At 38.8% G+C, this 23,093-nt stretch overlaps 1 protein-coding gene across 50 annotated transcripts in view; it reads left to right on the plus strand.

Annotated features, from left to right (window-relative positions):
* SORBS1 (sorbin and SH3 domain containing 1) overlaps positions 1-23,093 on the plus strand; it is a 208,431-nt gene that overhangs the window by 156,440 nt on the left and 28,898 nt on the right. For 32 of the 50 annotated variants that reach the window (XM_021548366.3, XM_021548389.3, XM_021548396.3 and 29 more), the window contains 12 exons: positions 2,213-2,354; positions 6,289-6,318; positions 7,499-7,674; positions 8,380-8,443; positions 9,558-9,632; positions 9,948-10,010; positions 13,740-13,787; positions 13,902-14,025; positions 15,927-16,041; positions 19,231-19,314; positions 22,051-22,116; positions 22,685-22,786. In XM_021548366.3, coding sequence (XP_021404041.1) covers positions 2,213-2,354; positions 6,289-6,318; positions 7,499-7,674; positions 8,380-8,443; positions 9,558-9,632; positions 9,948-10,010; positions 13,740-13,787; positions 13,902-14,025; positions 15,927-16,041; positions 19,231-19,314; positions 22,051-22,116; positions 22,685-22,786 — 1,089 coding nt within the window. The remainder of the gene's footprint in view (positions 1-2,212; positions 2,355-6,288; positions 6,319-7,498; positions 7,675-8,379; positions 8,444-9,557; positions 9,633-9,947; positions 10,011-13,739; positions 13,788-13,901; positions 14,026-15,926; positions 16,042-19,230; positions 19,315-22,050; positions 22,117-22,684; positions 22,787-23,093) is intronic. The other 18 variants (XM_021548436.3, XM_021548465.3, XM_077784594.1 and 15 more) reach the window with 7 other exon arrangements.

Genomic DNA, 23,093 nt, shown 5'->3' on the forward strand with positions numbered 1-23,093 from the left:
AGGCTCATCACCTTTTAAAAGAGTCCTCAAAGACAAGAAGGAAAAGTGACTCTCAGTTAAAATTGCAGAGGAGGGCAAAAAGTACCCTCACCTCCTCGTGCTGAAAATCTTACAGCCACCTTTTTTTTATGCTTGCTTGTGAGGACGAGGAAGAAGTTCAGCAGAAACTGCATTCTCTCATGATGGTGCTTGCTCTGCCCTTTGACTCTATAGGGATCTAGCAAACAGGCATGTGGGCTGGGGGAAAGTAAAAAACAACCAAGGATGGTATTTTCAAAAGTTCTCAACATTGGCCTTTCTATTTTTTCTTAAAATTGGTAGGGTTTTTATTGCAGAGAGCAATGAATTAAAGTTTGGATTTGGTATTTTGGTTTTTGTTTCTTTGGTGTTGTTTATTTGTGTTTTGGAGGGGGTTTTTGGGTTGTTTTGTGGTTTTTAGTTTTTTTTTTTTCCTAATGGAGTCTATCTGCAGATTCCAGAAAAAAAATCAGGAGGCATCCAAGTCATAGAGGAGCAGTGGAAACTTTGCTGTACCTGACTTTCTTGAGATGAGAGTTGAAGCATTTTTGGACATGCTCACTTTAGGCATGTAGTTAGTGAGCTGTTTTCTATTGTCTTTGTTCACCCTCTTTGGTGACATCACTGGGGCTGCTGAGCCTAGCCTGATCCAGCATCCCTCTTCTTTGAGGGATTCCTATTTGTATTTTATTTATTGAAGTGAAGCTCAAAGCCATCTCTCACACTTTCCCCTGACTCTTCCTCCTTTTTACTAATTGCTTGGAATATTATTGCAGTCAGCAAAAGGGGGCTGGTCTCTCTCTAGGGGACATCTATTCCTGAAGACCATTGATTCTTTTCTGTCCCCATGAAATGCCTATGGCCTGACCAGCTGCTGCAGAATAAGGTTGTTCTTTCCCATTTCCCCTCCATGCTGGAGAGGCTGTAGTTGCTTGTTCTGATTATGGCCAACTGTCACTATGATTTATCTTTGAGCTCTGGTGCCAGGCCTCACTTTGGCCCTTGTTCAGTCCCCTGCCTGATGCTGTAAGTCCTTTCATCTGATGCTGCTGTGAATGAAGGGCACTGAGTTGCAGTTGCACTTAGCCAGACAAGCTGGAAGTAGGGATTTTTCTGTAGGAATATTCTGGCCTTATTCAGGGTTTTTTAATAATGATGAAAATACCCTGAACGCTCAGCTGATTTTACAGATCAGTGGATTGCAGCATTTGAGTCTGGCAGTGGAATAGCAGGAGTGCAGGAATTTGGTTTGCTGTCCCATATTCTCTTTGTTTGGATGCTCAGTCCCCATTAAGGGTAATTGTGTATCCAGATTCCATAAGAAGCTTTGAAAATTCTCAGTCTAAGCTGATGCACACACAGTCTTTAGTCATCATCTCTTGTTTATCTTAGCCACCTCACCACCACCAGAAGTCCAATATCCATGGACTGAGGCTTTTCAAAGGTGAGCTAGTTTTCAAAGTCTCCCTGCAGACACAGCCTGTATTTCTACAGAGCAGCCAGAGCTGTGGTGATATCAGAGGTGGGTTTAAAATAAGCAAATAATGGAACTAGATGCTTTAGGAGAGCAAGAGCAGCTTGCTACCTGTGCTCCAGCAGCAAATCCATCTTCCTTACTAGAGTCCTACTTGTTACCCTCTGTCAGTTTTGGGGCCTTTTTATGTCATTACTTTAATCAGGTAGGTATCACATTGTCTCCTGAGTGATGGTGCTAACTTAATTCCGTAGACTTTTCTTATCAAACCAGCTGCAGTAATATTGTTTCATTCCAGAATTGCATGAGTTTTGCATGTCTGGCTTGCTATGAAAGGAATACTCTTGGAACAAATGTTTGTGTGTGAAAGTATCAGGGGAAAGATGTCTGCATCTTCCCCCCTCCCCAAACCAGATTTGCTAATTTCTGGCACCTTGTGTTTGCTCCAAAGTGTCTGCTAGATGAACTTAGTGCCCTCCTTTGGGGTTGGAGTTGTGAAACCCAACACCAAATAACTATAGTACTGCCTTAGCAAACTAATTTCATTAACAATGAGCAGGGTATGTACAAGAAGCAGGGTAGTACTTGTGCTTATGCCTTTTTTACTAAATTTGCTGTGATTATGCTTCTCATTCAGCCTAAAATGTTGGTGTTTTTCCCAGATTTTCCCAGTGTAGCACCATTGGCATGCTGCTAATCATGTGTTGCTCTTTTTTCCAGGACCCAGGTCCTGTGCTAAATGAAGTGCCCCAGCCTGGCACTGACTATCCAGCATCCATTACCTCCATCAGCAAGTCTGCCTCTGCCTATCCTTCTACCACAATCGTCAATCCCACTATTGTCCTGTTGCAGCACAATCGAGGTAAGGAGACTTGCATATAGATAATTTTGGCTCAAAATGAACAAACTGTTATGCTACAAGGAACTGGAGAATGTATGTGCTGTTGATAATTAGGTCCAGACTACTAAGAACTAACAAAGTTGCCTCAAAATAGTCTTAGTGACTGGAGCATACAACAGGCAAGTAAGAGTGATAAGTTTTTTCTAATTAAAACCTGTGGATCAGAAGCTCTTTGAGGCTGGGGAGATGTTTTTAACTGGGCTGTGACATATGAGTAAGCTATTGCAAGGTAACAGCTGTCAGGTGTCTTGTTGTGGTAGAAAGAGTAGTATGCTCCCATATATCTGTCTGTAGAAACAGGGTAGCTTGTGCTATCTTGAAAAGGTGATATGCTTCTTCCCAGCTACTGCAGTGTAAAAGCAGCTGTATTTTCTATTACTGTGGGAGAGATTTGATGTCTGAATTTGTAGCAGAATTTACCCAATAGTAAATAATCTACTTGCCCAAAAGTTTCATCTTGGCAATTTTTTCCTCTGTCTGTAACTGGATCAACTCAAACTCATATTGCGGTAATGCTTGAGCTCTGGATTTGCAAATGAGCAAAGCAGCTGTGTTTGAGAACTCCCAGGAATCAACACCTTTCTCACAAAAGCTGAATAGATAGTTCTATCTCTTTACCTCTGGATTTGGAGGGAAACTCTGCTTCTCCTTTTAAGTTCTCCTGGTGGCTGGCATTACCACAGCTTCCCATTTTGTTGTACATCACTAAAGACCGTAGCTTGTAACAGACCACAGAGAGGCAGTCCAGTTTGCCTTGATTTCCAGTGGATTTGGGAAGCTCCAGGAATCTATGCACTATTTCTATGGCTTACCTTCTTAAAGGGAAAATAAAATCAGATAATAGGGTCAAGGCCTGCACTTTCATACCGTAACCATTTTAATTACAGCATTGATGTGCTCCTTTGCAGACCCTCATGAGATTTTTGATAATTAGAATTTAATAGAGAATTTTGGTAATTTTTTAAAACAGGCTTCAGTCTTTGATCTTGAGAATCATCTTTGCTTCCCTTTTATTACCATCATGCCTATTTTGTAAAAGAACAAGATCATTGCTAGTTTCTGTTTATTCTTCTTGTGCCTCAAACCTATTTTTAAGTCTGAGACATTCTGTTAATGCTTTTATTCCACTGTAATTTTCTTTCACTTCCCAGCATATGCTGCCTTCTTGTAGGTGCACATTTCCCATCATTTTTTGTGTTGAAGGTTTCCTGCAGTTCCTTGTGCTTCCATTCCTATCTAGGATTTATCCCAGCATAGCATTAATATTTTTTTTCTGTTTAATATTTTTAAATGGTTCTCAAATTTTAGCTAGCTATTGAATTTCTGTTCTGGCTGACATGATTCATATTTGGTTTCATCTTTATGAACCTGATCTGTTCAATACAAAACTAGGTTGCTCCCATGGCATATATCAAATTTCCACCTTGCCCTGAATGGTTAATTATGTTTTGTGCTGAAATCAATTCCTTCATGTCAAGATGATGTTTAGTGAAAATTCCTTTTTTATGCTCTGAAATACCCTGTAAATTAGAAATTTCAAGGTCATTTTAATGCTGGAAGTCTGAAGTCTCCAGCAGTTTAGTCTTCCTGATGGATAATGTGATGTTCTTTCTCCTCAGTGGAATATTGATTGCTTTTTAAGGAGTTAGCTCTCTTATTCTCTGAAGTGACTCTTGTACCAGACACCACCTACTTCTTACTATTTAGTACTTTATTTGCTAGTTCATTGCTAGTTGATTTGGAGCCATCAGAGACTTAGAAATGGGTAATGGCATTTGAAACACATGAAGCAGACTATATCCTTTCTTGTCTGCTTGATCTCAGTAAATTGGGATGAAAGATCTCAGAATTTTTCCTCTTGGATTTCAGTAATACCAACTGAATAAAATTCATACTTATTAACAAGTAATTTCAGAGCCTCTTGTTTACGTCTGGCAAATTTTCATTTCAACACCTTTATTTTGCACCAAACAGGTTCTCAAATGTTTCCTCTTCCCCTTTTTATACTGGTTTCAAGTCTTAGTCTCCTCCAGTGCTGCCTTCTTGAGGTACCTCTGAGGGCATCTATAATCATTCCTTCATTTCTGCCAGCAGTTTTATCTCTCTGCTTGACCCTTTGTCTGAGAAGCCTACAAGCTTTTGGCCTTTGCTTACACTCGCAGAACACAAGATCAAAAGTGAAAGCTTCAGTTAGCTGGTGTGTGTCTGGGGCTACAGTCTGGCTCTGGTCAGGCAGGAGAGTGAAATAACAGACACCTCCTGCTCCTGCTTCTATCCATCAGCTGCTCCCTTTCCTACACTGAGATACAAGGGAAAAGGAATTCTCCCCTTCGTGTAAAAAGTACATTTGAGTTTTTTCATTAAAATTCTATTAATTAATTATATTCTCTTCTCTGTGGGAAAGAGATAGGAAAAAACTCTCAAGCGTTGACTTCTTAAACTATATTTTCTTGTCAGAAGATCTCAGTGATTCAACACAGTTCTCCTTGGTGACACCATTGTCACATTTTTTCCTCTCAAGTTCCAGAGGTGGGAATTGTTACATTTTTCATTTGTAGTTCTTATAATACAGTATTTCTTTTAATACCGCATTTATTACAATACAGCAATCTATTCCTGGTGGCCTGCTTATTCCAGTGAACCCTGTAGCAGGTGGTTCCCATCTATTCTGGCTCAGAGCACTGGCCCTTCCTTTCACCCAGTGCATGCAGGGTTTTTTCCTATCAGGTGAACATTATGTACAGGAGCAGCTTGCCATCAGTGGGCAGCAGAGCAGAGGGCTGGGGCTAAAGATCAAAGTTAGAAGTATTGGTGAGGGAGCTGCACTGAGGAGAAATACCAGTCTCCCTTGCTGAGATGATCCATTTAGTACCAATATGTAGTGAAGGTGGGTTCCTCTGGAAAACCTGGAGGTTTGTTACTACAGCAGACTTGCTTGGCAAGTGTTCTGTGCCACCCCAAAGCACAGTTATTTCCTGTGCAGGCATTGCATGGCATGGTTTATCATAAATTTATAACAGGTTTGTTTAATATATTAAAGTTTTTTAATCTTTGTTCTAACAATATGAGCTTTCAAAACTGTTTGTGCTTTTTATGTCAGTAAAATACTTTATTCTTTTCAAATGGCTTTCATGCTTTAAAGAAAAGAAATAATTGCTAGGTAATATAAAAAAGCAGAGAGCAGAGTGCTAAGCATTCTTGGTTTATTCCCAGCTGTGATTTGGGTAAGTCATTTGGACATCCTTTTAGAAAGCACAAACTTTAGGGTGGTAAAACCTGCTGAAAGATATCACAAATACTCCAGTCTAGGAACTGGTTAATGAAAAGCCTCTAATCAAGGGGACTGTTTAGAGAATCAAAGCCTTCAAGCTGTGTCTGTGCACAAACCACTGAATCTGTGGCTCAGTAATATGTGATGAGACTCAGCAAGTACCAACAATTACTTTATCCTTTCCTATATCCCTTTGAAATGCTGCAGCAGTATTATTTCAAAATACACTTCATGATAATGGTAACAGAGTTAGTTACCAAGTTGCTTGACTGTGAATTTTTACTGGTTTTCAAGTTGTCTCCTATCCAATGCTTTAAATATTCTGATGTTTATTCTGATGTTGATGTTCTGATGTTGTATGAAAAAAATGAAAATTTAAGTGCTCTTTGCAAATGTATTGGTCACTGCATCATGAGATTTATGTTATCCCACAAGGCTGCTATGTGGAGAAGGGACTGTGTGCTGTCACTTTGGCAGGGTATTTGAAAACAGATTCTCTCCAGCAACTGCTATCATTCTACAGTGTATTTCTTGCCTGTCAGAAATGCAGCACCAGAGCCTTGCTGTTTATGTCTCACACATTTGTCCTGTATTTCTTTTGTTTTGTTTCTTCCTTTACCACAGAACAGCAAAAAAGGCTTAGTAGCCTGGCAGGTATGATGAAAGATCTGCTACCCCCCAGCTGCTGCCTCTGCTGGAGCAAAGCTGCTGCTTTGATAGCTTGTGGGGTGCCTTTAGCAAACACACTGCCCAGGAACCGCAAAGAAATATACCAAACACCTAAATTACTCATCTGTTTGTCCTAAGTCATAAAATTTACCAACCTTTTGAACACAAATTGTTTAGTTCTGAGTTTTGCAGGGCAGAATTGTGTTTGCTTATGGTACCAACAGATCGATGCATTGCTATGCATGAGCCTTTCCACCACTGTCTGGCCCTATCAGATTTCTACACATTTAATGGCTTTGGGCAGGATGGTGATGTGCATGTGAATAAACATATCTTTCTCTCTTCATTGCATGCAGTGATGTAAAAATTACAGGATTTCCAAAAGTCTTGATGAGGCAGACTAAAATTGCAGGTGTTTCCTCTGCAGGAAACCCACATAGAAAAAAATCCTTCACAGAGTGTAAGGGTTGTTGTACTGCAGCTCTGCACAGCAGACCTTCAGAACAACCTGAAGTCCCTTGGTGATGCCTGCTGCTACCCCTGGGTTTCAGTTGGGCAGTGTCAAGGAATTCCAGTTTGGAAGCAAGGCAATCTGAAGAAATTAGTTATTTCCCTCCATCTTTATGCAGACTCCTGTGCAATCATGTCATGTGTATACTTATACAACATTTGTTGTTTACACACTCTGATTAGGGCATGGAAATGAATTGGAAACATCACATATTGTCTGTAACAAATGGGATTGTCAGACAGGTGAATGCAATCTGTTAAAAAGTAGTGCACCACTACCACATACCATTCTCCTTTAGGTTGAAATCAGTAGAAAAATATGTACAGGAGACTGTACTACTGCTGCTTTTTGATGAAGTCTGACATTGTAGAGTTATTAATTGGTCAAAAGAAACAATTGTTGAAACCAAAATTGTTGTCTTCTATGACAGCTGAGACTGTCATGAGATGTGTGATGATAACTAAGATGCTTGCCTGCTGTTGCTGGCATTGGGCATTTTCTGGGGATGTTTCCTTCAGTGTAGCTGCTGATCACAACCAGCAGTGACAGTCTGTCTCATCAACTACTTGCTAGAATTTTTGTCTTAAAAGAGCAGAATATGGTGATGTTCTGAAATGCTGGGATGAGGTAAAAATGCCCCATTGTCATTTCCAGATTCAGTGCCAGACAGATTAGTTTCTGATAAAGTTGATTCAGCACTTCTACGGGACAAGCCGGCTCAGGAGACTGTGCCTAGTGAGAAGAGGGCAGTGGAGGAAAAGAGAAGCACTGCCAGGAGCCCTCACTACATGGCTGATACCTCTGTCGATGACATTGGAATTCCACTGAGGGTAAAAGCACTGAAGGAATTCACTAAAGCTGCAGAGATTTAAGTGAAGATAGAATTCTAATTCCAATATATTTTTGATTAATTATTCTATTTGTTATCTATGACCTGTTTCAGCTGCTTCAGGGAAAAGTAAATTAAAAATAAGTGTTTCTTCTCCTAATACCTGAAAATGATATTTTCTGCTCCTGTGTTTCCTTCCCATCTAGCAGCTGAAGGAGAGTTTTGTCTCATTTTAGCCATCTTAGAGGCAGATACTGCTTTTATATGGGATTACATTCATTCAGTGTTCAGGGAAAATTATGAAAAGAATTATTAACCTATTTTTACAACTAGTTTCCAGAATTACGTAAACACTCCATGTTTCTAACTTTCCACTGAATACTTAGAAAATTGTTATGTATGACTAAAACAGGGAAGTTGTTTAATTTTGGATGTCAAACCAGATCAATATACAAAACATTTCATATAATCTCCAGTTCTAAAGAGATTACAACCTGTCTCTGCAAAGCTTTTACATTATTATTTACATGAGTGAAACATATGAGATGATATATCTGAGTGAAATAATTAGTATTTCAGGATATTCATATGATACAGCTCCTACATGGAGTGTAATTTTTTTTCATTGTTCAAAGATTTGTAATAACTTTGAAAGGCTGGTAAAGTCAGTATTGATTATTTCTATGTGTATTTATTTTTCCAACAGAATACAGACAGATCGAAGGACTGGTACAAGACAATGTTCAAACAGATCCACAAGCTAAATAGAGGTACTGTAGCACAGATGGTTTTTATTTACTTTAAAACATCACCTTGATGACATTTTGTTTCATTCATATGAAGAATTTTACTGGATGTTAAATAAAAGTATTTTATGTTAACTAGTGTGTGCTCTGCACCACAGAACTCAACCAATGAATTTGAAGTCAAAGGTAGGAGAACAATGAAGTCCAAAGAAAGGTCTGAGTTGTTCTGAAAGGTGAACTGCAGTGTCCTCATGAAATCAACTGTACTATTTGAGACCAGAAAAGTCGGTAATAATTCCATAATAAGAGAAAATAGATCCCTGCATTCCAGTTTTACCAGCTAATGCAATCCACTGTATTTAAAATACAGTAGGTTATCTCTGAAACTTCTCTGTGCATAAGAGGAAACTTTTTACACTGTTAAGCCTTAGTACCTGCACAACAAAGAATGATTTGAAGTTCACTGAAAACAGTGGAAAGGTTTCCATTAATTTTTTGTGAGTTCAGAATCTGAACTCTCCTTTTTCAGAACCCTAATCTTTCTCCTTTGAAAACCTAGAATTGTTGTGAGCACTTAAAAACTTAATAGTGGTGAACTCTCAGGGGATTCCCACCTTGGGGCACTTCTATGCCTGACTGCTGATACATTCACATTTTTCTGTGTGAGAAATGGCTGCAGTAGCACTTGCAAGCTGAACCCTCTGAACAGCCCGACTCGCAGGCAGGCGCAGCTCAATTCTGTGCTTCTGGAACAAAATGCAGAGCATGCAAAACTGGAGCTGTATTTGCTGTTGCAGGTGCTGTCCTGATGAGCTTTATGCATAAATAAATGCTGTGCTGTAGTGGATGGGAAGAGGAGAAGTTAAACTATTTCCTAATCCTGCTGCTCCTAACAGAGGTTCTTGAGCTCAGCTGAAACCCATGCACAGATGGAAGAGAATGAGTTCAGTCCCCTTGGCTTCCAGGATCTTTCACAAGGACCAGACATGCAAGGCAGCAATAAACAAAAAGGCATTCTAGGTTGTGTCATCAGCATGTGAGGGACTGTAGTCGACTTGAATGGATTCTTGGCTCGCCCTTCTTCCCCTTAAAATCTGTCCTCTCTGTTCTTTTTTGCAAATCATGTTCCTCTCCTTAGACAATCCTGAAGAAAACCCTTATTGCCCTACCTACACATTTCCTGAACTTCCTGAAATCCAGCAAAAACCTGAAGGTACCAGAAGTTTAGTCAGAGTATCTGTTGTCTTGTGCTTTGAGTTAACTGTACTATAGTGCCCTAATAATAACTAGATTCAGGTTCTAGTTTTCTGTTACACTGCCTGGAAATTCAGTTATGCCCAGTATACCTTCTTGTGGGATTCATAAAACAACTAAATATTTGCTAATCCATTAATCTCTTTTAAAGTACGATACCATAGTGTTATTAAAGTAGGGAATAAAATCATGTGGTGATAGAAGTTGGGGGATGAAGCAGAACCTCCACTTCATTGTGGATAGTCTCAAAATCCACTGCTTTTCTCTGCTGCAGAAGAAAATCCTTATTCTCCTACATACCAGTTTCCTGCGTCTACTCCTAGTCCTATCTCTGAAGGTAATAATAAAGGTCCATATATATTTTTTCTGCACAAATGCTGCCTTATCAATTTATTTTCTTCCTGGAGTTTTTTCTAGTTGCTGAGCTTTATGCTGCCTCATAATGATTTGCTGCACTCTAAGCATTGCCTTGATTGTATGATGCCTTTTTGGCTTTGCAGTGCTCCTCTGGCTTTGTAACTAGTATTTGAGTAATGCTTCAGACTTGGGGTTTGCTTGGTTTTCTGCACTTATCAGTTGCGTGTGCAGTGATTATTTAACATATCTAGATTGCTGACTTTATGTGTAAACATAGGTTTAACTGAGATTTCTCCCCCATCCCCCTCAAATCAATAAATTCCGTTAACTATTTGCTTCTGGTTTTTAACATTAACATAGTATTAGGGCCAGACCCAGAATGTCACTGAAGCATATTAGTAAAAAGGCTACTTGCTTCAGTGGGTTTTGGATCAGTCCCTTAGTGTAGTTTTTAAAATAAAAACAACTTGATAGCATAGGTTCAGGGCTGGTTTTAGGTGCACTTGGCATATCTAGGCAAGGACAGAGTTTGGATTCATCAGCACATGTTGCATCTTGAAATAACACTGTCTTTACCTTATCTCTTCATGCGCTCAGCAGATTCCTTTCAAGCAGATTCCTTTAAACTTCATATTCAAATCAGAATACTTTGCAGTCATATTTTGGGGACGGTGAAACAGCATCTGTTGCAGTGATTATTGTGTGACTGTGCAAAATATTTGTATATGAGAAACACTGGAATCTGCTGCACACATTGGGTGTACAGACATTTCCTGATTGGGAAGTTATTGGTGACAGCCTTGTTGTCTTGGTGCTTTGGTGACATTTTAGATCCTGCAAACTTGCCTACTTAGCCTGTGCCTCAAGCCAGCCCTGGTGAGACTCTTAATTAACCATTTTATTCAATATTTGCATTAAACATCTGGTGGGTATTGTGTAAGAAGAAAGCATGCAGTATGAGCTGAGATACTCAAAGAAGGCAAGGAAATGTCAGGTGTATTTCACTGTTAAAAAGAATGTGAATGAAGAGTCGTACAGATATCTAAGATACTTGATATTTTTTAGTGAAATACATTAGGTAAAGAGCCCTGTCTTGCAAATTGTAGTGCAGGGTAAGTTATTTTCTCTTGGCAGAATGTTATGTGGGTATGAGTGTGAGAGAAACTGTTTCAGAAATTAATGGGTAAAAGCATTTCACAGAGAATATTTCCTTGTTCATAATGAGGTTTGAAAATTCATTTTGCTCATCTGGACTAACATAGTTTTCAAACCCCATGATGACAATATATTAAAGAGTCTGTTCTCCCATAAATATCTCCACATTTCTCACTTAGAAATGTGCATATGAAAGTAATTTGCTGGTTTATATAGTTAAAATTTTATTGGACTAAACACTAAATTTTTCTCAATATATTAGGAAACATTTCTCTAATATTTACTTGGATTCTTGTCTTGATAAGAAATACAAAATATTTGATGATGTAGAAGAGTTGGAGGGGTTGCAGGACATGTTTCATGCTTAGAAAACACTTCAAAGATCCATAGTCAGTGGAAGTGTTTATACAGAGATGAGTTGGAGCCTCACTTTCATACAATTAATGTCAGAATGGATTGATGCATAGGATCTCCTAGAAACATCAAGATCTGGGCTCCCTTCAAAAATATATTCAGCATTTCTGAAACCATACAGAGTATGTCCAATCCATGAAATTAAATCTAACCCTGCAGATTCTCTACCATCTAGAGGGAAATAGCCTCTCTTCTTTAAAGAAATCAGATTTTGAAGTTACAAATTTATGATAATCTGCTTTGTGAAGTAGAATCTCATAGATAGAATGCAGCTTTGAGAAACAGAAGATGTTGTTTTAATAGTCAATTCTGATTTACTCTTTAATGTTATCAAATCACTCCAGATTTGTTTCAGTATTTCTTGTTTAAAAAGGAAAGAAATGAAGACACTCTTCTTCATAAGATACTCAGAGAAAAAACATACCTATTCTCCTCATTACTGTAGATATTAGAATATAAGAAATTGGAAAACAGCCATTATCTGAAGTGAATTTTTATTGTATGGTTTTTCTTGTTTGAATGATGAGTTACAATGAATATTGATATTTATCTTCTGGTAAGTAAATATAATTCTCTTTTATTTATCAACACTAAAGATTATTAGAGGTGAATAGCTGTGAAGGTAATTTTAGACATTTGTTTACCTGTACTTGTAGGGACTACTGAGTTGTGTGATTTACCATGTATTTTTCTATCTGAGTAAATAAAACTTGTATTTAAGAATACAAGTAATTTTTGTAAACAGTTCAGTGTAATATAAATATTTGGTTTTCGTCAGTAAGTTTTAAAGCATGGGAACTGGCCTTCTTAACTTGAAGGTTATGATGGACATAATAAGAATCAATAACCATCTTTTTAGAACTTTAACCTTCTAATTTATTCACCAAGAGAACTAAAGCAGATAGGTTAGAAGTTTAGACTACCCTGAGCCTTCCTGAAAGGCTTGATGAAGGCTTGAGTGCAACTTGAGGTCAGCTGTGTTAGCCAAATTGTTTTTTTCCAGGACTTGAGATTGGCTGTAGCATCAGATTGATGTCTTCCATGAGAGAAAATTTAGAAGTTGTTTCAAGGTGTCGATTGTCATCACTAAATTCACAAGAACTTTTTTTAAAATGTTTTTTTAAATCTAGTTGATTCTAGCTTCATTTTCTTTGTTCTTATGTCTTTTTCTCTGCCACATTGAGTGGTTTCTTTGCTGAGGTATTAGTAATACTTTGGCTCACAATTCTCTTTGCAGTCACAGAATCACAGAATATTCTGAGTTGGAAGGGACCCTCAAGGATCATCAAAGTCCAACTCCTGGCCCTGCACAGGACACCCCCAAAAGTCACACCACGTGCCCAAGAGTGTTGTCCAAACATTTTTTTAACTCTGTCAGGCTGGTGCTGTGACCTCTACCCTGGGGAGCTGTTAAAGTACCTGATAACCCTCCTGGTGAAGAACCTTTCCCTAGTATCCAACCTAAACCTTCCCTGACAACTTCAGGCCATTCTCTTGTGTCCTGTCACTGTCACCACAGAGCAGAGATCAGTGCCTGCCCATTCTCTTTCCACAAGGAAATTCTAACTGCAGTGAGCTCTGCCCTCAGCCTCCTCTTGTCCAGGCTGAACAGACCAAGGGACCTCAGCTGCTCCTCACATGGCTTCACCTCTAGACTCTTCACTGTCTTCATTGCCTGCTTTTGGATGCCCTCTAGTAGCTAAATACAAGAGTCATATGTGATTGTCAGCATGGATCCCCAGCTGTACTACTGTGTCTAGTACCTAATCAGTTATTTTAATAATATACTATGGCTTTTGGAACCTCTATTTATCTCTCAGCTTTTGATAAAGCGGATCTATAACCCTTGCTGTAGAGGAGTTTTATGATAAAAAGGGATTATTTTCTAAAATATTTTGAGAGCCTGAGGAAAGGTATTAGTGTAAATAGTATATTAGTATTTATATCTAATCTAGGAATTATTTTCAAATGCAATTTAAACCTCATTGGAGTTTTATTCTTTAGGATCCTCTTCCTGTGGTAAGTACTGGGCATATCACTCAAATTATGGTGAATACATTAGTAGAAGAAATTAAAGGGTCTCTGGTGCTTCTTCTTTGGGGCTTTTTCAACTCACTTGCAAAATGCTTTTGTCTTTCAGATGAAGATTCTGATTCATTCTCTCCTCGTTATTCCTATTCTGAGGACAGTAAGTAGTTCACGTTTCTTGTTTAACCTGTCAAAAAGAAAGGGCATGTAAAGCATGTGTTTATCTGCCTCCTATCCAGTTCACCAATAGTCCTATATGTGATTTATCCTACAGGCAGAACCCAAGTTCCCCGCTCCAAGAGTGAGATGGACAATATTGATTCAGAGAAGGTTGTGAAGAGGTCTGCCACTTTGCCACTGCCAAACCGTACTTCATCGCTGAAATCAAGCCCAGAAAGGTGATCTGAACTAAGCTGTATATAGATCAGTTCTGGAAGAATATCTGAAAGCTGTCAATGGGAAGGGGATATGTCCACAACGCCAGTTAAACTTTTTTGGAAGTTGGATATGTAGTTTTTACTCTGAGTCTTTTACTAGAGTAAAGACTTCTTCATTGTCACAGCTCAGTTCCCCATTCTGTCTTTGTCATCAGGCATCACACAGTCTGTTGCACAGTCTCCTGTCTGGGTGAACAGTTGGGTGTCATGCTTATACAGTGCCCCACATAGGCACAGTGGGAACTCTTGGCTCAGTGTGACACTGTAAAAGCACCTCAGAGCACTACAAGCAAGTAGTGATAATTGTGGAGAAGCAAAATTTGGATTTATGTTGAGTCTTGATAAAAACTTAGTTACGTTTTCCATCTCTGAAGAGTCTTACCCATATGAACTTTCTTGCAAGTAGGTTCTAGCCAGCAGTGTCATTTCTGATCTCTAGGATGACTTCCCTCCTGGTTTTTTGCTTTGTTTATTACCATGTGTTTTAAACATCTTTGTAAAGCATTTACAAATGAAGGGAAACTAGAATGAGCAAAGAATATTTTATGTCCTGCTGAATTTTCCCAGTTCCTTTACCACCTTTTACAAGCTCCTAGTGGTTTTCACTTGCTGCCTTACATGAGCAAAGCTGTAATTTGACATATCTGCTTTAGTGAGCATTTCAGGTCACTGAATTAGGAGACAAAGTTTACTGAAAGAAAGTGTCTTCCTTATGCAGGAATTTAAGACATAGTGTATTTGCCCTCTGAGAAAACTCTTGCGAGTGAAGGGATTACCATAATTAATGCTTTCTATTATCTAGTGGCAAACCGGTGTCTCACCAGATTTTCTTTGTGATTGAAGTCTTAAGCAATCAAGTTCATCTGGACAGGAAAGATCATCCTTATTGAAATTTGTGCGCTGTTTGTATGCCAATCATTTTGGCTGTCATCTTGCCTTACTTTAGAAAGGAAAAAAATTAAATGGGTTGTCTTTGTCTCTTCTCAGCCAGTGGTGAGAGTTTAGGCAGATTGCTGGTTTGTTTCTGTCCTAACCAGATCAGAAGGGTAAGGGAGAGGAAACCTGGAGCAGCAGTTTTGCATAGATGCCTAAGTTTTGTTTGGTGAATTCTGGGTGAGATTAATCCACATACACATTGCCAATCAAAGACAACCAAGAGCAAAATCAGAATTAGTTTATCATCTTTAAAAGGGCTGGTTTCTTGGAGAGCATTTGTTACTCTGCATTAGGTGTCTGATTATATCAATTTTGAGACCAGCAGGACCTTGTAGGATATGGACCCTGAATGCTTTGTGACTGTTGTTGTTTCAACTGTGTTATAGGCACTGCACAAAATTATAGTGGTTTGGGTAGTCAGTGGACTGTTCTCAGCTGTATTAAAATAGAGCCTGAGATAATTTATTCATCTGCCCAGAAGAAACCTCCTCTTGGAATCTAGAGTGCCCTTAGAATCCAGAGCACTGGTAATCAGGTAATCAGTGATGTAGCTAAAAGGCAGAAGTTTAGCAAAAGCAATTTAATCTGAGTTCTGCTTAAAGTTTGAACATGTTTATATTTGTGGGCTTCAACTAAGCCCATCATTAAACTGTTTCCAGTTGGGAAAGATTTAGTAGTCTGGAAGTTTACTGAATGTTCTTAGAATAACCCTCCTCCACTCCAATTATTTCAGCAGCTGAGCTGTTTCCAACAATACCTGTCTGGAACCCTATCTGAACTGTTCCTCTTGTAGCAGTCTTCTTTCCTAGGTTAAAAAAAGTACCCAGATTAAACCATAATTAATGGGGCAAAGCATCAGTCCAAATTGAGAGTTTATTTCTACAGAAACCACTGTATTTTGGGGTAATTTATCTTTCTTTCCTCAGGACTGATTGGGAGCCTCCAGACAAGAAGGTCGACACCAGAAAATACCGTGCAGAACCCAGGAGCATTTATGACTATCAGCCAGGGAAGTCCTCTGTTCTGAACAACGAAAAGATGGTAATGTTTGATTTATCCTAGTTCGTGGCTTTATCCTGCGATTATGAAATACTCTCTAAATGCTTGTGTGGTTCTTTTTGGATGGGAATCCTTATGCTGACATTGAAGTGCTCGTGTGATGTTTTTTGAAAACTGTTCTGCATAACTTCCTAACATTTTTGTTCTCTCTAAAGCAAGATCCAGGGGGGATTGAGAAGCTTCTTTCCTTTTGGACGTGTTGTTTTCTGTGTTAAGTATGAATCACTAACCCTAGTTTTTAATCCATGTTTCACACTGTGACCTGTTCAGCAGCTGTTTTGCCAGCTGTACTTTTTCTAGGGCACAGCATTAGCTAATGCAGGAGGGTTGAAGGCATTATGCAACAGAGAAGACAGGTTCAGTTTCTGTGCTCCTCTGTTGCTTTAAACACTGAACTAGTTTTCAGAGTGCCTTTAGTGTGCCTCAGTGGATGCCTCTGAGGTGCATTAGGATATGGCCATTTTCTCTGGATTGTTTTTTTCCTTAGCTGCTTCTTACCACTTCTGTGGCAGAGGTGGCAGGACTCAATGTGAGCTCTCCAGCTATGGTAGAATGTAACTTGGCATAATAAGTGAGCTATTACCAACTTCAGGCTGAATTAGTAAGCAGTGCTGTGAATTGTGACAGCTAGGGACATACAAAAGTCTCTTTCTTCGGCCTTGGTTGAGAATACTTGACAAGGGATAGGCAGAGGGGTGATGCTAACCTCATCAGCCAGTCCAGTATAAATCAGCACAGATCACTAAAGATGTCCTTCCGTGGTGCAAGTGTGATACTGTAACTGCTAGAAAATACTGAATGCTGTTAGTAGTGTATAAAGATAGTGCATAAAGATAATTGTTCTATTAAAGGCATTAATTTAAAGGATTCAATTAGAACTGCTAATTGCATGTGAGTTTCCAAATGTAAACCGGACTTTGTACCTTAACAACTCAGACGTTGATCCATGCATGGAATAGGTAAAGGAATACTCCTGAAAAACCTGCCTAGAATTTTACACAAGAGTGAATAGCAATTTAAATCAATAGAAATGTAAGAATCAAGTCTGATGTGGGACCTGATACTTCTCCTTAGTATTTTGGTGGGTTTTCTTTTTTCCTTCCAAGTGTAATCAAGGTCCATCACTTTTTGAAGATGCTGCAACCAACTTCTTTTCACACCTGTGTCCCTTCATTGACTTCAACAAAGTTGCTCCTGTTGGGGGCATGATCCTAGTGCCTATTGCAATGGGTGGTGGATGACTCCCTCTTGATACCACTGGGTGTTGCCTCAGCCCATTAGAGAAGTGCCAGTGAGGAGTGGTTTGAACATGGTATGACACCTCCATTCCTGCAGTCCATCCTGGAGCCAGATTTCTGCTGACTTAAACATCAATTTTGTCTCACGGTAAACAGACAAGATTAAAACTTGTGGCAAAAGGCCAGCTTCATCTGTGTACCTAAACATTTGCAAAAGGTCTGTCATCACCAGTGGCACTGTTTACATGTTCAGACTTCATCAGGTACTGAATTGAGCTGTGGAATCAGAGTCTAAAAGCCACAAGCAGAACCATCATCAGCCTAGCTGAAAACATTTTACGTAGAGAGCTCATCAAAACCAAGATGAAAGTGATAGCTACGCTACTTCCAGTGTTATTTTATGAGCTTTAGTTTGAAGCCATAGATCAGAGAAGAAAGCAGGCCTTGGAGTAGTAGCTTCACAGTCTCCATCAACCTCATTAAATATAACAGTACCATGGTGGTTAGTGACTGCATCTTTCAGGGAGGTGCAGGAGATTTGTCAATATCTCCTGGTAATCACACCCACAGCTCTGACTATCAGAATCCAATCCAAAACCATTTCAGAGCAATGAATAGCCTCCTGTTGATATCCTTGATCTTTGTTTTAATGTAAACAGAGTTATATAAGATGAGTGCTTTTAGTTGGAGTGCAGTAAATAAAAAATAGAAGTATTGATTCCCTTGTGCTTTTAGGAAATAGCCAAATCATTCTCCAGACCATCTGGCATTAAACATGATGTAACTATTCATCTTGCATTACCTCTCATTCAGCATCAATCCTGAGCTCTTTTCCTAGAGCTTTTTTGTGATGCTAATGGCTATGGCAAAATCTGGGACAACCAAGTCCAGCACTTCTGTCAACTGCCTCAGTAACCCTGTCACAAAATGATTTCCATGAGGACATTGTACATCTGTGGGTCTCCTTCCTTGTGATGGAGCACTTGGGATCATACTGGCACAGCAGACATCACATGCTTATATTTTTAATGCATGGAGATCCACTCTGCCTTTGACTAGGTATACTGAAATGCAGGAATTAGCTACATATCTTTTATCCCACACTTTTGGGGAGTGGTACCTGAGAAGCTTTAGCAATGGACTTTTATTCTCTTATCTCACCAGTAGTGTTTTCAAACAGCTACAACTATTTCAATTTTTTTTTGTTTTATTAAGACAGAGGATATGAATGAAAGGGAATTTCCTTTTCAACTGTACTGTTTTCTGTCCTGTCCAATTTTCCTTCATTGTAGTTTTGTCTAGTACTCTAACATTTATTTGTGAAAAAACACGTAATATTGTCGCTTTATCCATCCTCTCAGAGGTCTTTCAGGATGCACTCTCTCTGACATGTGTCTTGTATGATTTAGAAAACCACCTTCCACTCTGTTTGCAGTGTGTAGAACAGGGTTTCTCACATGTTCATGTGCTGTTAAAGATGCAGTATTTAATTCAGGTATTACTGAGTCTCTGTTTTTTTAACCAAATTAAGATTTAAAATAATAATAAAGTATATGCAGCTTTTGACTTGATAAAAGTGTCTGACAGTAGGACTGATGGACTGCTGGGCTCTCTGCTCTTACATTGAGTCTCCCTGGGACTCTGGGCAAGCTGCAGAATCCCTCTCTCTCTCAGTGGGTCTCCTGACCTGTAAAATGCAATTCATTCATATTCATGTTGGTCACAGTGATGCTATTGGGCTTAACTGATGTTTTCAAAGCAGTTCATGGACTTTATGAGAAACATGCTATAGAAATTCCAAATTATAAGGCTAAATATCTACATTTTAAAATGGAAGCCATGGGATCTGCATCTCTAACAGTCCCTTTCTATGTATTCTTTGCATAATGTTATCCTTCTCTTTCTTCCATTCCCCTATCACCAACTCCTTTAGACTCGGGATATAAGCCCAGAAGAGATAGATTTAAAGAATGAACCTTGGTATAAATTCTTTTCGGAATTGGAGTTTGGGAAACCGGTAAGTTTGATAGTTGCAATAACCAATGAAGTCAACCTACCTTTTTTTTTATTTTTTTTTTTTTATTTTTTTATTTTTTTTATGATTGTCACATCTCTTTCCTAGGCCCTAAATCTGAAACAGCTGCCTTACTAATTTAAAGATGTGATTGTACATAATGTCATCCTGGTACTAACATAAAGCAGCTGTTCTGTGGCCTCTTTTAGTGTTTTGAAACACTTTACAAATGTTCCCCAACTTCCAGCATTATGTATCAACAAGGTAATATTTTTTTCACACACCATAGTTCAAACTGCATATTTGTTGTTAATGTTAGAAATAATACACTTCTCTCCTTATTAAAAGTCCTTATTCAAAGCCCTTATTCTCCTTCTGCCTAACAAGATCTAGGATGGCTGATAGGTAGCTTTAAGTCAAGGAGAATTATTTATTCCTGTTCCTGGCTTGTAAACTGTAGATCAGTAATTTCCAGCTCTCCATAAACAGATCATGACCTTGTTTCCTGCATATTTCTTTATGCATGTAGCTGCCCATTGCATAAAATGGGGGGCATTAGCCTGTGTTGAACAGCCCTTGCCCTTCCCTGAAACCAAAGGAGTCTGAGAACAGTGTTCTTTCTTTTCAAATGGAGCTGTGTTGCTATATGTGGAGAGAAAAAAAAAAAAAAAAAAGCCTTGATTTTCCCTCTGGAGAAAGATGAACTAAAGCTTGATTATTCAATAGGACAAAGAACATTTTGATGGAGGGAACACATCCAGTATTCATGGCTACTGGGAAAAAATGTGACTTTAAAGCATTTTATGACTTGGTTCTTACTGATTAAACACTATTAACTTAGTTATTAAATACTATTTAATAAGCTACTCTTACTGCATGAGAGGGTCAGTATCAGCCTCTTGCATGTGTACAAACATAGTGATGGCTTCTCATTTCTGCTTTCCCCTTGAGGTTAGTAGTCAAATGCCCATGGCACACAAATTTTGAGTACTGCTGAGATTCCATGTGTGTACAACAAAACAGAAGTATGTTTTAAGGTTCAATACTGTCTTCAAAGGCAACTGCACATGGATGGACACTAGAGAGCAGATTTCCTTTAAATCTAGTCTTCGTTCTGGCAGAAGTGGCAAAGTTCCTCTGCACAGACTGTAGCTACCTGGAGTTGTGTGCTCAGTCTGATCACATAAAAATAGTGTAATATTTCCTGGAAAGCAAGGATGTACAGTGGTTGAATAGTCCAGTCTTTAATAGAAAACTATGTTTTATAGCTACGGACCTTCCATCCTAAGCTAAAGAGGTTTCTGCAGCGTTTGAGATGAGACCTCCTAATGTTTAGTCAGTAAAAGTTAGATAAATCCCACCTTGATGGGGCTCTTAAGTGTTGTCAATGTCAGGATTTAACTCCTCACAACTTTTCATGGTTTAAGGTTTCCACTGTGAGAAGAAACATGCTTATATTTGTTGCCATGTAATTAATAGCCATCTGCTTTTGCAATGAGTGAAGGTTTGTCAACTCTGTGGTCCTTTGAGTTAGTGTGAGTTAATGGAAAATGTGTCATAGAAAGAAAAGCACTTATGCCCTTGGTCCTTTCTATGTGTGGGGGTATACCTGTTCTTTAGAAGCATGGATTTGTGCTTTTAGTCATGCAGCCTTGGCCTTATTCCAGAAGAGGGTATCTTGGGGCAATCTGTCTCATGTGCAGCAGACCATCTGTTCTGGTGACAAGTTCCCCACCTTGCTCAGGGCACGTTTGTCAAGTGCTGCTCTCTTATAAGGCATGCCTTGAACCTGCTTCAGTTCCAAAGCCATGCAGCCATGCTCCCCAAGAACGATGCCAGTTCCTGAATGTAGAACTCTATAAATAGTGCATCAGTGTCAGGCACTTGAATTTAGGTTACCATCTCAGACTTCTATAGCTGGCAAACCTTTTCTGAGCTTTGTTGCCACAGCCAAAAAAAAAAAATGCTTTTTGTAGCTTTGCTCACTACAGTCATGGGAGTCCAGTCCAGTCTTCTGCTCTGAATAATCCTGCCTGATACTTACATGTTCATCCAAACAGGAAAAAAATCCATTTTGAAATCAGCCCTTTCAGCTGTAGGATGAATTTTAAATAGCTAGTTCCCAAACTTTCTTGTGTCCCACTCTGTCCACCAAAAATCCCCACAAACGAATACTCAAAACCAATGAAATAAAAAATAATAACTCTGCATTCTCATTGCCCCACAATGCCACCACAGGGAAATCAGCCATTTGTTCACATGGTATGTATTCATACGCTGATGGAAGTGAGAAAGATTGTCCCTTTTCTTTATCAAAGACCCTTGGTTTACCCTTTCCTTTTGAAAAGAAGAATGAGCAAAACAAATGCTTTTTATGACTGTGTGGTTCCCCCCCTCCATTTTGTTTTGATTTTTTGTTAAGAATGCTTAACAGCTGTGGGCACCCTCTAGAGAGTCCAAAATCCCATAGAGCACCTTGCAAAAAAAAATTTCTGAAAACTGCCCCTTCCACACTGCATGCATGTTCCCTTTTGCCCCCCATGATTTCTTGATATTTATGCTATAGCAGATTTATTCCTCTTTTTCTCCGTTGTGGTTTGTTGTTATTTTATAATTTCTTTTCAGTGTTGATGTAAATTCCCTATTGTATTTCCCCTCTGTTCTAATCCAATTTCCATATTCTCTGTGATGTCTTTCCTTATCTTCATTTCCTCATTTCCTTCCTCTGCTTTCCATCAGCCTCCAAAAAAGATTTGGGATTATACTCCTGGAGATTGCTCTATCCTTACTAGAGAGGATAGAAAGGTAATTGTGTCTCACATACGTTGCACTACAGCATCTAGTGTGTATATATGTGTGTATGTGGTTTTCTTTTCTTTTTTTTCTTGTAGCATTGCTTGGGTTTTGTGTGCTTGTGAGTGATTTTCTTTTTTTATTGGGCTTGAGCTCATTAGCCTAACAATTAAGTAGCTAGTAAATTGATTTAATAAACAATTCTTAAAACATAATCAGCCATAATTTAGAGTGGTTGTTTTGCTATCTTGACTTGCAATGATAATTGTACTAACAGCATATTGCGTATTATTACAGTATCTTTTTTTTTCTTTACAGGTGGGTTTTATAACTTTATGGATTATAGAAATAGATTCTAGCAGGCCTGTGCATCTCTTGATTTTAATGTTATTTGCCTAAAACTATTTCCTCTATAATTATTGAAATATGATTAGTTGCTAGTGATTTTCTCTGTATTGTCCATACCACCTTCCTCTTTTTCGATTAAAAGAGCTCTCTTTTTTTATCAAAATTAACATTCCTTTGGTTTCCCCTAACCCTAAGCATTGTTTTCCCATTCTTCTTCTCCTTCTTTAACCAGAGTGATCTAGAAAAAGACCTCTACCTATACCAGACTGAGTTAGAGGCAGATTTAGAAAAAATGGAGAAGCTTTATAAATCACCACATAAAAAGCCACAGAAGGTATTTCCTATTCTTTTCATGCTGCCAATCCCCATTTCCAAACTCTTTGCTCTAATCTATTCACTGCTGGATGATTATTAAATGAGGTTGGGATAAATAATGGTTCTGAGCGTTCTGACTGCATGGCTTGCTGTGTCGCTGTCAGAAATAATAGAATGTGATGCTGAGAATCCAGCTTGAAATCCATTTCAGATACAGTGGTTTCGTGTCTCACGACTGCATTCAGCTGCCCCCACCCCCATCCCAACCCCATTTCAGGTTTAGAGTTCAGTGTCTGCAAAAAAACCCTCTCTATTTTTCACATGAA

The sequence above is a fragment of the Lonchura striata genome, chromosome 7 (genome assembly GCF_046129695.1).
Source record: "Lonchura striata isolate bLonStr1 chromosome 7, bLonStr1.mat, whole genome shotgun sequence".
NCBI lineage: Eukaryota > Metazoa > Chordata > Aves > Passeriformes > Estrildidae > Lonchura > Lonchura striata.